At 40.8% G+C, this 15,693-nt stretch overlaps 4 protein-coding genes across 5 annotated transcripts in view; 2 read left to right on the forward strand and 2 right to left on the reverse strand.

The window, feature by feature from the left end:
- egfem1 (EGF-like and EMI domain containing 1) overlaps positions 1-4,653 on the reverse strand; it is a 56,568-nt gene extending 51,915 nt beyond the window's left edge. The window contains exons 1-4 of the mRNA XM_084950943.1: positions 4,418-4,653; positions 3,374-3,508; positions 2,750-2,859; positions 2,327-2,431 (exon numbers count right to left, since the gene is read on the reverse strand). Of these exons, the coding sequence (XP_084807069.1) occupies positions 2,327-2,431; positions 2,750-2,859; positions 3,374-3,508; positions 4,418-4,500 (433 nt within the window). The 5' untranslated portion in view covers positions 4,501-4,653. The remainder of the gene's footprint in view (positions 1-2,326; positions 2,432-2,749; positions 2,860-3,373; positions 3,509-4,417) is intronic.
- Positions 4,654-5,106: 453 nt separating this feature from the next.
- mffa (mitochondrial fission factor a) lies at positions 5,107-10,889 on the forward strand. 2 transcript variants are annotated; one of them, XM_084950027.1, is made up of 8 exons: positions 5,107-5,323; positions 5,947-6,164; positions 7,006-7,175; positions 7,303-7,394; positions 8,235-8,396; positions 9,892-9,948; positions 10,153-10,237; positions 10,323-10,889. In XM_084950027.1, the coding sequence occupies exons 2-8, from the start codon at positions 5,951-5,953 to the stop codon at positions 10,452-10,454; spliced, it is 912 nt and encodes a 303-aa protein (XP_084806153.1). In that variant the 5' UTR covers positions 5,107-5,323; positions 5,947-5,950; the 3' UTR covers positions 10,455-10,889. The 2 variants fall into 2 exon arrangements, with proteins under 2 accessions (XP_084806153.1, XP_084806154.1); XM_084950028.1 differs by lacking the exons at positions 5,107-5,323; positions 8,235-8,396 and having other exon boundaries at positions 5,939-6,164.
- A 10-nt stretch (positions 10,890-10,899) lies between these two features.
- On the reverse strand, positions 10,900-13,304 carry dnaaf1 (dynein axonemal assembly factor 1). The gene is made up of 2 exons (XM_084950023.1): positions 12,319-13,304; positions 10,900-12,236 (listed from the first exon to the last, which is right to left on the reverse strand). Exons 1-2 carry the CDS (start codon positions 13,232-13,234, stop codon positions 11,368-11,370), a joined length of 1,785 nt encoding a protein of 594 aa, XP_084806149.1. The 5' UTR covers positions 13,235-13,304; the 3' UTR covers positions 10,900-11,367.
- Positions 13,305-13,395: 91 nt separating this feature from the next.
- Positions 13,396-15,597, forward strand: mrpl44 (mitochondrial ribosomal protein L44). Its single transcript, XM_084950025.1, has 4 exons — positions 13,396-13,675; positions 14,116-14,584; positions 14,730-14,908; positions 15,022-15,597. Exons 1-4 carry the CDS (start codon positions 13,500-13,502, stop codon positions 15,191-15,193), a joined length of 996 nt encoding a protein of 331 aa, XP_084806151.1. The 5' UTR covers positions 13,396-13,499; the 3' UTR covers positions 15,194-15,597.
- Positions 15,598-15,693: the final 96 nt, after the last annotated feature.

Raw genomic sequence — 15,693 nt, forward strand, 5'->3', positions numbered from 1 at the left:
TGCTATGCTGCAATCAATAATAGCGTTGTAATTTGTCCAATGACAGGTGAAGCCCTAATTTAATCAACAAGCACTATTGACTTAAAAAAAATAACACAACACTAATTCTGAGTGAAAAGAAAGCAGAGAAGTTGAACTAATTCTTGTGAGTACTTTTTTTTTTTTTTTAAACAACTGAGATTTATCTATCTGACAAAACAGCTGTTCTCATGCAGTACGTCGGCCTCCAGTGCAGGTGCAGAACATAATATAGATACTGAAAGACTGGTCAGTGTACAAACTGACAAACACCAGAAACATTACATGCAGCAGGATTAAATGCACATGGCAAAGGATTCAGACACGAGGGATGGACTATAAGTCTACCAAAGTCTTGCAAAACATCTTCACGACCAAAGCGCACGACAGCTACCTTTAACTTATGACTCTGAGGTAAAACGACAGAGGTCAGCATTCCTTCTTCTTAACTGTTCCTGTTTGTTCTAAATCATACTCGAATCTCACACAGGAAAGAAAAAAAGTGTCATTTTGAAATGTGAAATCTCACAATACGAATCTAATAAAGAAGGCCGGTTAATAACGATAGTAATTTGCTTAAACCCACACAAATCAGAATGACTAGTGCGTGTCTTTGATGCCGCATCAGGCAGAGGTTGTGAGGGAAGGAACCTGGCTGAACACAGAAGCTTGGCTGACTCTCTCGGCGCATAATGTTTCTGGCAGAAGACTGTGGATAAATCTGTCTCACGAGACGAGAGAAGGAAAAGTGTTTTCAAGAAAGAGAAGAGCAAGACGTGCGTTCCCAAAGAGGACGTGAAAGAGAGAGGATGAAAGTCCTGATTATAACATCTCTATTTCCAATCCATCACTTAGATGTGTGAAAACCAAAGAACCCGCGTGAAAACAAACGAGAGCGCTGCCTCTAACAAACAACAACAGGCTTGTGTGAAAACATCTTAGCAAGAGGAAGGACTGTGTTACACCTCTGGCAGGCCCCTTCTCCTGGGAAATCTAACAGCAAAGCTTATGTGTGTGTCTGCCTGCATGTTTGTGTTTCTGTGAGCATGTGGGGGGCTAGAAACTAAATACCTTCCGCTCACCATTCTCTCTTTGCAGGACTCCTCCAAAACAGCAACAAGCACACAAAAACTAGAGTTACTTAGACTGCAATGAGCGGAAAGAATAGACAATGATGGTAGCAAGAGACAAGAAGAATAACAAGGGTTTAACTCTGCTTTACTTCAGATGTTCGCTATTTATTTGTGACAGATGCCAGGTTGCTCAGTTGCAGTTCATTAAGAACTGAAAGGCTGAGATTTTAGAGGTTTTGATTATATCCAGTTTATTTATTTGTGTAGAAGCCCTTATCTCCAACAACTCATATTTCTAAGTTGTTTTGACTTATTTAAATGCAATTTAAGTAATAGATACTGCTTAGATGCATTTTAAAGGAAGCCACATTTTAGCAAATACACTTATTCACCTTCTGGTAGGTTATCGCTAAGAGCACACGTGCTGCCTTTGTATCTCCGCAGTAATTTAAAGGTTGCAGCAAATGTCTGGTTTGCTTAGTACAAAGACTGGAAGGGAGTGAAAGGTTGGTCCCTGTCAAATGTTCACTGTCCTTTCTCTGAACAGTGATCTGGCAAACAGCTGTTCAGCTGAAAGAGACCTTGTACAGGAAACCGGTTGCACATGTAAGTATATGCTAACCATCAACTGGCTGCCTCATGTTATACCGTGCAAGAAGCACGCTGATAACAGAGTGACATGGGAGTTCACATTGGCTTCTAAACTGGAAATATCCCTATTTCCAAACTATCAAACCTTAAAGAATACTCAACAAACAAATCAATTAATTCAATGCATTAAGGAAATGTTCAACCAGGGGGAAATAAAAATTTCTATTTCTCAAGATTTTTTGTTTTAGTTTTTCTGTCATATAAAATAAGGACTGAAGACAGTCTCATTAATGAGCAGTTTTTATAGAGAGGAAGCTCAGCTGGGTTAGCCACAGCACTCCAGGCTCTTGCCTTCAAAGAAAAAACATTTCTCCCAAAAAAAACCCCACTTCTTCCACCTTTAACTAGCCAAAGCCCCCACAGAGCAGCCCCATCCAATCATAGCTACAAGACAGGCTCATTCTGCTTTAGCAGAGTGAACACATAAGGTCTGAACTGGACCCTGAATATACATAAGTGTGTTTGCCGGCTCCCAAACATATATTTGGCTATTTTGAATTACCTGCATACTTCAGTGACTTATTTTCAATTGAATAAATTGGCAAAATCTTTAGTTTTCATCTTCTGGGAAGCTGAATACTCACCATATTGACATCGCGTGCCTTTGAAGCCCAGTGGACAATGACATATTTGGTCTCCAGTCTCAGCACATCTCCCTCCATTGAAGCACATATTGGCACTGCAAACTCCTGAAGGTATCACATAGCATAACGCTGCTGATATATCCAAGTTATGTGTGCACTTCTGCATATACAGTCTTGACCAGCAGTGGGCAATTAATTTTCCGATGGGGCCACATGAGAGACAGAGACTGTTGAGTTCAGCTTATTGGTGCAGCACTCCACAACAGTCCTAGTTTCTCATGTGGCTTCTTGGGAAAATTAATTGCCCATTGCTGGTTTAGACAACAGGCTGTTTCCAGGTTCAGTTATTGTTTCAAGTGCAACTTCACAGCAGTATTGAAAGTAGCTCCATCTGATACATGCTGATGAAATGCAATTACTCACTGTGCAGACAACCTCTCTCTTCACCCTTCTGAATCCAACCAGGGCAGCACCTGTAGACTGTGTGCAAATCCACTCTGTACACTTGCCTGTAAACTGTGTAGTACGCTGTCCTGAGGAGGGGAGATTTCACAATTTTAAGGTCATTACATTATAAGGTATTACCTGTGAAGGTAATGTTGAGTGTATAAAAGATTTTTAACACATCATTAAACAATTTTTTTAGATGCAAAAGCCAATTGGTTTAATAACAACAACAACAACAAACTTTATTTATATAGCACATTTAAAAAACAATGGTGTACCAAAGTGCTTAATGTGTAAGAGGGTAAGATGAAGTAAGAGGGAAGGATGAGGGCTATGGCAAGGTACCAAAACATGCTAGCAGGTTAGATGGCATTAAAACACAAAAGCAAAATAAATGCATATAAAAGCATAAAAGAGCAATAAGTGTAAGGGATAAAACAGTCAAAAATAACTGTAGTAATACTAATTAGTCACTGTTTCTGTTAATCAGAAGAATGAACATTACAACTATCATCCCCAGATCACGTGAACAGAAGTCATCCCCAGCAATTATTGGAGAGATCGCCAGTGGCAAACCAAATTTTAAAAGTCTACATTTACCTCCTCTCAACACCCATACACCATTTGTGGCTTGTGCATCCCTGCTTCCACACCTTCACCATGCGGGTAAAAGCCTGGACGCAAGGTTGACGGCTCCCTACCATGGACATCTCCTGGTCAGCACAAACATTTGGCCTGGGCATGAAAAAAACATAGTTTATATAACAAAATGGCAAAAACTTGGGGGAAAAAATCTGTTTTTCTGATGAATTTCAGTAAATAGTGCTTTATTTGTATTTTTCTGTCTATGTGTTGGTAGGTGACTGTGTTGAGGGGTAGACAACAGTTATATATATACATGTTCTACATGTTCATTTGTTTTAGTATTACACATTATCACCGTCTACTGCTTTTATCACTAGACAAACAACCACATTTTAATTGTTACAATGTAAATCTACAAAATAAAGTGCAAGTGTATTGTTTTGCACTGATGTAAAAAAAAAAAAGCCTCAAATCTTAAACTTTGTAAGCTTCTATTTAAGGAGCCTGCATCTGTTTATGTTGTGAGTGCAGGTAAACTATCCATAGGTGTCCTCCTCCTCAAACCATCTGGCTTCAATATAGGGCAACCTGAAGTTAATTAGAGGAAATATTCTTCTTCTCTGGTAATGAAAGAATCAATCATGTCTTCCACAGTCTATTTAAATTCAAAACCCTCAAGTACAGTCCAAAGAAAAGCACATTCCTTTGGAAGTTATTATGCAGATGCACATTACATCCGCGCTACAAAAACAGTGGACACGCATGCACGAGGGGACCTGAAAGAGAGACTCCTAGTGGTCATTGAGCAGAAAAACACAGAGTGAAGAGAAGTGAGAATTATAAATGGTGAAATAAAAAGTTCAACAGAGTTTAAACTCAGAATCTCTCTTTTAAAAATCCAATCTAACGCACGCTGCTTCTGTCATATTTAAAAGCATCAAATCTTTCTCATTCACCTGATCATATATTCAAGTGTGTGCTCACAGTGCAAACGGAAAGCAGTGGAAACGATGTTAAACAAAAAAAAACCCCAAAACAAACCCAAAACACGTTACTTACATGCCAAGCTGCAGCTCCAAAGATGACGCGATATGCATAGTGCCAAATAATATTACGCACAAAATAAAAATATGTGGGAACATAATTTCAGCCAGTTACAACCACGGTCAGAAGTACTCAATCGGCGCAGGCTCTGTGCCTGTTAAATGAAGAGCATCCTGACATTTATGAAAGTTCTCCTTTAAACATGACTCACGACTTTTGTTTATCCTGCAATGGTATCCCTGATATCCCGTTTGCTTGTTACGCAGAGGGGCAACTGTCTCATGTCAAAGGATGCCTTTGAATGGCTCCGAAGAAAGGCACCACCCACAGTGACTGTGGGGCCATCTCTCCAAACCTCCGGCAACACTGACATGTGCACTCATTAGTAATACAGCCAGCTTTGCTTATAAGACAAAATATGTAGTTTCATCAAAAGGCTATATCGAAAAATGCTCCTAAATTATTCTGATTTTTTTAAATGGTTCGATGTGCATATAAAATAAAAATAAGCTACTTTCAATCGTTTTATATATATTAAGCTTTACTGAATACAATAAAGCAGATCAATAAACATTCAGTGCAGATAAATTATGTTATTGCGTTTCGTAAAGTCATGACAGCTGAGATGTACTGTTTGCACATATGTCCAGTTTTTTCTCTGCTTTTAATTTCAGCGCTTGGTACTAATGACATAACTTCCCCAGAATTACGCCACTTCCTGTTTAGCGTGCAGACAGAGGAAGAAGCAGGAAGAGAGGAAGGTCCTCTCTCACAACATAGAGATGCTTAACAGCTAATTCACTTGTAATACCTAAAATACTTGAAACTGAGCTTTACCTTTCCGACTGCAGGTTTGTTCCGTCAAAAAATTTCTGAATAAGTTCTTCGACGAAACAGCGGCCCGTGGCAACAGACTAAACGGTAAGAAATATGGCTAACGTGCTAGCTTGAAATGGCGCTAAGCGAAAGTGTTTTCTGTCAATTTCATTTTCGGAAGCTAACCTGTTTGCTGGAATGCAAAGTATTTCCGCAAATGTTTGGATAATAGTTTCTGAATGTTGTTATATGGGTAATGTATTAGATATTTCTTATGCCAGTACAGTTGGATAATCATTTCTTGGCATCTTGTGAGCATTAAGGGCTTTAAAATAAACACTCTGTAATGAGACCAGCAGTTCTTTAATGTTAAAATCAATGTTGTTTGCTTTGGGGTCAATGTTCGACTTTTGCGTGACTCTGAAAAAATCAGAATACATCATGTGATAACTTATGATAACATCACAAGCCTGTTCCATCTTTAATCCCCTCTCCACTACTCCAATAGCACCACCACGATAAGTATCACTGTCCCTAGAGGAGATATTCTGGTTTTGTGAGCTAGGGCTAGGTTTAACAGCTGAAGCCACACACTGCATAACAATAGCTATTCAGTGTGTGGCTGAAGTAAAACTATTTTAGCTCAAAGGGTTATTGTATCAGCATGTTCTCTTTCTTTAGGGATTATTTTCTGTTTAACTAACAATTAATTCTGTGTTGATGAACAGCCAAATGAACGGAGCAACATTCCCCTCTCCAACGGCTGATATAGCTGAAATTAACCGTATCCACTATGAGCTGGAGTACACAGAGGGAATAAGCCAAAGGATGCGCATCCCAGAGATGCTCAAAGTGGCTCCAACAGCCCACGAGGACCCTAATTTGGGATCGCAGGAGGTCCCTCACAGTGTTATAATGCAAGTCCCAGAGAGAATTGTGGTTGCTGGTTAGTATACTGTATGTTTTCTGTCCTTTATGTCACACTATGTCTGCACATCACTGGACATATCAGTGCCACAGGACTTTGCTCCTAGATGCCGTTTCACTGCCAGGATCACATCAACTATTTCACTTTTAACGTAACAATTACAAACCATCTTGCGATGTGATCACACTAGCCGCAATATCTTTGATATCTTAAGACATACCCAGCTCTAGAAATGGTCTCCGTTGACACAGCCATACATGAGGAGTTATGAACATTTAATAAAGAAAGAGAATGAAAAGGGGTGTAAAGTGGGACACAGGAACTACTACAGCACGTGTCTCTGTGTTTCGCTTCACCACAGAGAACCACATGAACATGAACGTTTTACGTAATGTGACATCAGTACCACTGCTCACATTATTTCCACTGAGTTGCACTACACATGAGCAGTTTGCCCCCTGCATTGAGTAAAGCACAGTTCATGCACACCATTCAGGAAGCACTGGTGTGCTGTGGTCAAAGTTCAGCATTGTTGAGCTATGACCACAGCACAGTGATGTGCATTCACACAAGGAAAACAAAGCTTGACATTCAAAAGCAAAAGAAAAAAAAATGAGCGCAAAAGCCACTGCAACACAGATTTTAAGCTCAACTTAGCTGTTACTTACTGCTTTTTATGTGAAGGGGCTGACATGCATACAGGTAGCATGGCAGAGGGGATATTTGTTTTTTTCCCACTATAGGTGTGAACTAATTGATTTTAATTCATTCAATTTTGTATTAAAAGCACAGCATACTGTTAATACTGTTAAAGTGTTAGAAGTGATAGGTTAGTCTCACAGTACATTTAATTTGTCAGGAGGCAGTGATGACACCCAGTTCCCCAGACCCAGAGACTTGGACCTCATCCAGTCAACACCACTGGAAATGCTATCACTTAAAACTCCACCCAGAGTCCTCACCCTCAATGAGCGACCCCTGGACTTCATGGAAGACGATCAGCGGGTGGCTCCAGACAGTGAGGAAGTGGTAAGTGATAAGTCAGTAATTTTTTTTTATTACAGAGAACACTATGTACAATTCACCCATTGTTTAAGATAATGTCCTTAGTGTAACTCATAACCAGAAAATCAGTTGTCAATGCTATTCCTTGTAGTTGCGGCCCCAGGGACGTTTACGGAGGGAGCGTTCAGCCAGTGAGAATGCGGCTGTCCGTCAGAACACTCAGCTGATGCGCAACGATTCAGCGTGAGTATGGGTCCATTAACTGGGTACCAGCTATTATGTCTTTGTGCATGTAAAGCATGCAGCATCTTTCTTTTGGTTTCATACTTGTATTGTAAGCCACTGTGTCAGGAGCTTTTGCTGCTGTCAGTGTTGATGCAGAAACTTTTTGCTACTTTTTAATACATTAACAACATGTTTTTATTGGTAGATTATTTCCAAATTGTGAAATCTTTAAAGATTAATTGATTAGTTTAAATAAATTACAAATTTGAACACTGTTATCCCCTCTACGCAGAAGGACAGGAATAGCTAGGGAAGCACTGACAGGAACTAGTGAAGCAGACTGCTTTTAATGCAAAGCGATTCAAATTTGAAGCTTTAGTAGCTTCATGTATTTGTTTGAAGGCCTGGTGTAAACTACAAGTGCTTGGCAACTTTATTATTTTGACAGAAATTATTAGGCTTAATATTTGAGAAAAATATTACACAGTTCTCGGACAAAAAAACCCACCTTTTCATGTCCTGATCACTTTCTGCAACACAGCACACTGGTACTGTTAACAAGGTTCCTTGTCTGGCCTGAATGGTGAACTAGAAAATAGTCACTTAATCAAACATAAAATCAGCTCCTTTTGCATTCCTGTTTCTTGCCAGATGTGTTAGAACATGGTGTGGTTGGCAGGTTCAGTCTTTGGCTGCTGCTTTTTGCCTATTCACTTTCACTCTGATATTAGTTTTGCACAGTCAGTGGAGGACAGTTTCCTTTCCTTATTTCTATCCCTTTCCTTCCTCCTTCTCTTGTACTCTCTCTTCTTCCCTTCCCTACTGAATTTGCTGCTCTTAATGGTGGGCACTGAGCAGTGCAACCCCTTCCCCCCCAGCCATTGCTCACCCATGCCCCCCTCTCACCGAGGCTGAAGAACACAACCTCTACAGCGCTAGTGGTGTCTTATCTTTCATCCAGTCCACTACACGTCGGGCCTACCAGCACGTCCTGGAGGTCTTGGATGAGAACCCTCGCAGGTGACCTCCCAATCATCTGGTCTTTTTTTTTTTTTTTTTTTTTTTTTTTTTTTGCTTAAAGGTTTTGAAAAAAAAATTGCCCGAATGGGTATTGGTTTAAAAAGGCCGTAAAGATTGCAACAGCTGTTTTCATGATAGATGGCATTAAATGTACTTTCATTTCTGCCCATAAGCACCATTTGTTTTGGATTGGGAGAGGGTCATGTGGTACAGGTTGTGTAGTCTCAAGAATCTTGTGACCAGTTTTAACCTTTAACAGTATTAATAACACATGTATTAATCCCAGAAAATGTAGAAAAGGTTTCTAAGTTCCTTGCTTGTTGAAGAATAAAAAACTGAAGCTCTGAACTGCTACTTCCACCAGTGGTTGAATCAAGTTGTTTGAGTTGCACTTTGACTAGGGTTTGGCGATATGTAAAAACTTTTACATCGTCAGTCCACTAATCAATGATGGGCGATATGTTCGCGCACGCGCAGACTTTTTGATGGGTGGAGCAATATGATCATGCACGGACTGATTTCCGCGTTTACATCATAGAAGTCCAAACATGGACGAACTAATTTCCAAAAAAATTAGGGCTGTCCGAGCAAGCAAAGTACTCAAACACGACTAACTTGCATGAGCATGTACGTGTCCACCATCCGGCTGAGTATGCTAGGCTATCACCAGCTTCTGCAGCTCCATCAACAAGCATTTGGGCACACTCTGAGGAGGGTGCATTTGCTCACAGATGAAAGAGGGTGCTGTTAAAACTGCGCTATTATTTATTTATTCTTTTGTTGAATGCTTCTATTAGCTCCATCATTATAAGCAAACTTACTCATGGGCGAATAAATACATAAATTGCCCTTGTAAAAACGATCGCCAATGGGCTGTCTATCGTCGATATATTCGTCCAATTGCCCAACCCTAACTTTGACTTCTCAAACACCATAAATGTTTGCTTTGTAAGAAAGGGAATAATTCACACTGAGGAATTTGTTTTATCGTCCTTTGAAACTTCAGAGATGGTGTATTAAAGAGAAAGTGAAGTAGTGCTGACAACTTATTTCACCTTCAGGTTCAACACTTCAGTTACTCCAGGGTTAAACGCTGTGCAGAGCATGTGGATTCATTACTGAACTTTCCAAGGAGTTTTGCAAGTGTTTGACCTTTTAATTGTTTAGCTTTTTAAGGAAAGAATAAGGTGGAAATGGATCTTCTAAATATTGCTCACAAATTCATATTTTCTGTATGCTTAAAAAGGTATTTTTAGAGCACTTACCCACATTCTTTGCCCCCTTTGAAGACTAAAGTGATATAGTTGTGACTTGTTTTAAGACACTGAAAACAACTTTAGGGAAATAAGACTTTTTAAAAGGACTAGAAAGAATAGAAAATTAGAGAAAGTCTAGGTGCATTAAAGACATCCAAGTTGTGTGCATGGATGCAACATTGTTGGTTTCTCTATATCTCTTTTGCCTTTTCCCAACTCTGTCTTTCCCCACCCCTTAGCAAATCATCACTGCGAGGGGGGTCGGCTTCCAGCTCCCACCCCCTGCATGATTCCAGGTAACTTCATCTGGCACTTCGTTTTGTTCCTCTCTCCTTGTCCTCATCCTTTCCTACCTTGAGTGGTAGGACACAGATATATGGACACAGATATCTATAAAAATTACATTGCCATTGTTAAATTGTTCCGCGTATTTGAATGTGCCGTGTGCTGCTGTGACTTGGTTATTTTGTGATTCTCAAACTAGCCATTTTCTTTTTAAGGCTTGCACTGTCAACATATGAACCCTCTCTGGATGGGACAGCTGATGACATGACTGTGGTCGATGCAACAACACTTCGACGGCAGGTTAGCTCATGATAAATAAATGAATTCTGTCTTGTGTGGTGCAAGAGGCCAGACTGATAAAACTATTTTTTTGATTCGGCAACAGCTTATCAAGTTGAACCGGAGACTCCAACATTTGGAGGAAGAGAACAAAGAGCGAACAAAGCGAGAGATGATCCTGTACTCCGTCACCGTCGCTTTCTGGCTCATCAACACTTGGGTGTGGTTGCGACGTTAGAGCCGGCCTGTGTTTCCGCCATCCACATGACAAGAACGTATTATCCTTTATCCTATCAGTTAGCTGCTCACTGCACTTAACCCCTGTGTGAGGAGATGTTAGCACGTGCAAGGCCTGTTGCACATAGGCTCAACATTTTGATTTTGTTTATTTAAACATGTACAGTTTTATTTTTGTACTCTTATTTTGTTCCATCTATTCCATTTTCTTGTGTTTTGTTTTTATTCTCAAATTCTGCTGCCCATTGCTAAGTTGTTGTAAATATTTGTTCATGTCAATCGGACCTCATCCAGAGGCACAGTATATAGTTCACCAAAAAAAAAAAAAAATAAGGAGCTGTAGTGTGGGGACATACAGCTCCATGGTGGTAATGCTGAATACTAAGAGTAATATGTGACTTGGCTGGTAAATCTAATAAAGTTTAGTAAAACCGTACCAGTCATGTGTGGTCTTGTATTTTTATTGAGACATTAACATAGTTTTTCCTGTAGAGGAGTTAAATGTCTCCCGAGGAAAAAAGCCTAAAATTTACAAGTGTATTTATTTGGGTGGATTCTCTCAAACAAAATAGATACATTTGCTTTTGAAATGGTCAGAAGTAACCAAAAATTATACATATCTGTTACAAAACAGCTAGCATTGTCTTACCCATTGCACTGTATTAAACCACAAAGGACCACAGTTGTCTGGGAAAAACCCTGAATGAAATAAAATTATATAAAATGTTGCTGTAATGTGAAGAGTAAACGTATAATTCCCCCCGAGAATACTGACCAAATCAGTCCTGAATTTATTCTTTTCACAGTATAACAGCTGACAAGCACACAGACAAAACAGCTATCACAAATATGCTACAGATTGAATTGCAGTTTACTATTTTAATTCATATTTCAAATTTAATAACATCAAGGTATTACTCAAGCTCCTCGATCAGGCAGCGTGGTGGAGAGGAGGTTCGGTTTATTTTTGAGTTTGACGGGTCGGAGGGCGCACCCTCATCCTCTGGATACACCAGCGATGTAGAATTGCCAGAGACAGCCGGTGATTTGTCGCAGCCACTCGTTAGGAACAAAAAGCTCTTAGCTGGAGCAGATGTGGAGATGCTGTCACTCTGAATCCCAGCTGGTGCTTCCCCATTGCTGTCACCTGATATGACTTCTATTTTTGGTTTAAAGGCCTGCCTACAAGAGAACGCTGCGTTAAAGTCTTCTGTGTCCACATCTTCCAAATCAGGCAACTCATCAATACGCAATGAGCGACTTGCTGGAGGAAGGTGAATGGTTTCCAGCAGCTCTGCATCTTGTAGCTCTGTAATCCGTGGTCCAGGACTATGTACCGGTACATCGTCATCGGCTTCAGGAAGGGGAGGCTGTTTGTTTTTACTCTGCTCTCTCTCTGCTTCATTTCTCATGGACTGTTTTTCTTGTTTATTTTCTGTTTCTGTCTCTAACATGTGCCCTACAGTACTGCCTTGCTCATCTGCTGGGATCTTTTCCCTTCCTTTCTCTTCTCTTACGATGTGCGTTATCGGAGAATGGTCTTGGGTATCTTCATCTAACTGCTCTCTCATCAGGAGTTGACCTGCCTCCTTGGTCTCAAGATGTTTACTTGCTGGCTGATTTTCAAGAAGTCCCTGTTTTGACTGTTTCTCTAAGAACTCTTCATGGGCATCCAGGCTGTCCTGTACAAAAGCTTGTATCTTGTCACCTTGTGAAGAAGTTAAAATCTGGGTACCGTTTTCCTCAGTAGTAGTTTCTGGAGTAGAGGAAGCATCGGTTTTCCCTGAAATGAAACAATTATACTGTGTAAACATTCATCCACATTTACTCTTAGTATACAGATGAGGGTAGTAAAAGATGATTACCTTTATCCTGTAACTCTCTGAGTCTGCGTCTTTCCTGGGCCTTCTTCCGAATCATTGCCATTCCATCCAAGCTTTCCTGAATTTTCTTCCTCTCTCGTGTATCCCACTGCTCCCTCTCCTGGCGTTCCCCTTCCAGCCCTCCCACTGCCCACGACTCAGCACATGCCCTGTCTTTAGGAAACACAGGGCGATCGTCAAGAAACGTGAGCTGCTTGAGGCGTACAATCATATTTTTTCTGTAGTTTGGGATTTTTTTCACGACCTCATTTCCCATTAGATTCAGTACACGCAGTTCTGGCATGGCCTCAAGCACAGGGAGGATGTCAGGGTCGTGTAACAGGTTGTGAGAGAGGTCTAATACACTAATGTTCAGACACTGACTCAAATGCTCTATGTCACCAACAGTTTCCAGCTTGTTATGGGCAATCTGCAGAGTACTCAGGTCAGGAAGGCAGGAGATGTTCTCTATGATGTGTATGTAGTTGTTGGAGACGTTCAGGGTGCAGAGTTTCTTCAGAGGCTCAAGGTTTTCCAGCTTGTATATGAGATTTTGCTGAAGGAACAAGCAGCGCAGATCAGTCTGAGCATCCAGATTCTCAATGCGTTGGAGCCCATTGCTTTCCAGCCAGAGACATTTCAGACCTGTGTACTCCTCTAAGTTCTCAATGCTGGAGAAACCTTTGAAATGCAGATACAGTGTGTCATTGAGGCATGGTGTTATGTACAGTTTGTTCTGCTTACAGTGGTCTCTCAGGAATTTCTTGGTCATCCATGGTCCTGAGTGTTTTTCATTTTTCTCCTGAGGTGAACTTTGCAGCTCTTTTTTCCCAAGGTCTTCTTGAGCTCCACTGCTGTCAGAACTTTCTCGGGCATCCCCACCTTCGACTTCAGTTGCTACCAACACTTGATCTTCCATCCTTTCTTGATTTTCCGAAGTGGATATCGTTAAAATTGATATCAGAAATATACAATACTTCTTAACGATAGGTTTTATAGGCGTTTCTGAATTGTACAGTCGAATAAATAGCAATCAGCAGCCTGCCCTGGTCGTTAATATTAGTTACCGTTTACGCTTGTTTCCATGGTAACGCTCCGTCTTTACGCTCCAGCCTACCGGATATGCTTTGTTGCTCCGTGTCGGACACTTTTAGTGGTTGCACCTTGCTGTTTAGGGACCCAACATGGCGTCAGGGTACTTACTAAATCGTGGTGCGTTGACATTAGGAATTCATTGCCAGCGCGTCTGCAGGAATATTTCACTGTCACAGGTTAGAGAGAAAAAGCGATGGATGAAAGCTTACACGTACCTCATGGCGAAGAAGTTGAAGCTGGAAGGACCTCCACCTCCGACGCCACGGTAACGCCAAAAATCATTAGAGAGCGTCTCAAGGCCATTCGTGTATTTGATATTTCAATGTGTTTATTTTTTCATAGTCCGTTGAGAAGCGTGCATATGGACGGCATTTTAGTGCAATTTTGCAATTGTTTAATGCAGATGTTTTAGCGCTGCGTGTGGCGTTACTGGTTTCATGGTTTTTCCAAATAACACCAGAAGCGTAGCTAGCTGTCGAAGCTTCTTTGCCCAAGGGTAGAAAACCAAGATCCTCCCCGTGATCTCGGTTAATCTTCTAATTTTATCATTGATTTAATATATAAAAATGTCATATTTTAATGACCGTAAGCTTTGTCCATGGCCTTCTAAGACTTTCTGTACACGCTTTTAGTGATTTTCGACATGATTTTAGCCACTGTACACTCCTATTTCTGTTTGGTATTTACTTTTTTCTTCTTCTTCAGATCCGAGCAGCCTCACTGGGATTACCATGCAGAGATTCAAGCTTTCACCCATCGCCTGCATGAAAATTTCTCTCTTGAGCTCCTGAAAACAGCCTTCATCAATCCCTGTTACCTGCAGATGGAGCAAGAGAAGAGAAAGGGGTTGGGTGTGGAATCTGAGACTGCTGCTCTTGTTCTAAAAGATAATATGCAGCTGAGTAAAAAGGGGTCTGCGTTCGCTGTAAGCTTCCTGATCGACTGGTGCAGGGCAAGCTTCCCGAGCCTCCCGGCCATCGGGGTGGAGAGTATTGTAGGGCACCTCACCAGTCCAGCAGTCATCACTTACGTAGCCAGAAATCTGGGCATTGAAGACCTAACAATGAGTGCAGAATTCCCTGTTCCAGATGATGTGCTCTGTTCTACTTTCATGGCAGTGATCGGAGCTCTGCAGGAAAGCAGTGGAGCTGAGCGAACTGGATTATTTCTCAGGGTAGGTCGCTTATGTCACAAAATCATTGGCATGTAATAATTCGCTTAGAGGAAGCATAATTTGTCCACATTGCTCAGTTGCCTCTGCTGTGTGTACAGTGGTGGGACATTTTGTTCTTTTAATCCTACCTCCACCTTCTTCCTAGGATTTTCTGGTGACTCAGCTGATAGGAAAGGACATCTTTGATATGTGGACTGTGGTCAACCCCATGGGACTACTGGTGGAAGAGCTTACTAAGAGGAAAATTCCTCTGCCGGAGCCTCGGCTCATCCGGTCTGCTGGAGCCAGCACAGTGTTGCCACTGTATTTTGTTGGCTTATACAGGTATATGTTCTGTTGTTCGTGTGTTGTTACTGTTCTAAATTTAAAACGGATGGGTTAAAATTAATGCTATGAAGAATTTACATTTTTGTCTGATCACCTCTTTGTTAATTCAGTGACAAGAAGCTACTGGCTCAGGGTCCAGGAGAGACGCTTGCAGCAGCCGAGGAAGAAGCAGCTCGCGTGGCCCTCCGGAAACTTTATGGCTACACTGAGAACCGCAGACCCTTTGACTTTTCTCCACAACAACAACAACAGCAGCCTTTTATTCAGTCAGCCAGCAATTAATTAACATCTCTAAAGCTGCAGCAAAAAACATTTAAAGGGGGCAAGGACGGACAGGAATCTCATTTGAAGACTTAAGGCTTCCCACTGATTGCAGAGTGTGCTGAACTTGACATAACTGGTTCTTGTTGGGTATTTAAAAGTCAGGTCCTTCAGACAAAGCAGAGCACTATAAGTCTTGATGTTCTAAGAAAAAATGTTGTAAGATCTGGCTCAGACAGAATATTGTTCCAGTAACTGATGACATCTTCAGTAGTGAACTAGACTGGTCAGCTCACCCTAGATTACAACAGAGGTTCTGAAGTCCATTGCACAAAATACTCTTGTAAATAATACAAATACCATTTGGTTTACTTTGTATTATGTAATAATATGTTATTCAGTTGTAATAAAGTGTGTAAAATACACGTCCATTCTGACTTCTTAAAATATCTTTAAATATCTAATATTAATTTTCTATCGTACATTTTCCTGAAACAAATAATCAAGCATTGCGTTTAAGG

Source organism: Perissodus microlepis, chromosome 14 (genome assembly GCF_051167445.1).
Source record: "Perissodus microlepis isolate ML-2025 ecotype Zambia chromosome 14, ASM5116744v1, whole genome shotgun sequence".
Lineage (NCBI taxonomy): Eukaryota > Metazoa > Chordata > Actinopteri > Cichliformes > Cichlidae > Perissodus > Perissodus microlepis.

Excerpts from the sequence above, each read along its gene's own strand:
- mffa (XM_084950027.1), top strand. The coding sequence starts at position 5,951 with ATGAACGGAGCAACATTCCCCTCTCCAACGGCTGATATAGCTGAAATT. Across the intron at positions 7,395-8,234 it reads CTGATGCGCAACGATTCAGC|TGCAACCCCTTCCCCCCCAG; the intron begins GTGAGTATGGGT and ends GGCACTGAGCAG. Across the intron at positions 8,397-9,891 it reads TTGGATGAGAACCCTCGCAG|CAAATCATCACTGCGAGGGG; the intron begins GTGACCTCCCAA and ends CCCACCCCTTAG.
- dnaaf1 (XM_084950023.1), bottom strand. The coding sequence starts at position 13,234 with ATGGAAGATCAAGTGTTGGTAGCAACTGAAGTCGAAGGTGGGGATGCC. Across the intron at positions 12,237-12,318 it reads CAGAGAGTTACAGGATAAAG|GGAAAACCGATGCTTCCTCT; the intron begins GTAATCATCTTT and ends GTTTCATTTCAG.
- mrpl44 (XM_084950025.1), top strand. The coding sequence starts at position 13,500 with ATGGCGTCAGGGTACTTACTAAATCGTGGTGCGTTGACATTAGGAATT. Across the intron at positions 13,676-14,115 it reads CCTCCACCTCCGACGCCACG|ATCCGAGCAGCCTCACTGGG; the intron begins GTAACGCCAAAA and ends CTTCTTCTTCAG. Across the intron at positions 14,909-15,021 it reads TATTTTGTTGGCTTATACAG|TGACAAGAAGCTACTGGCTC; the intron begins GTATATGTTCTG and ends TTGTTAATTCAG.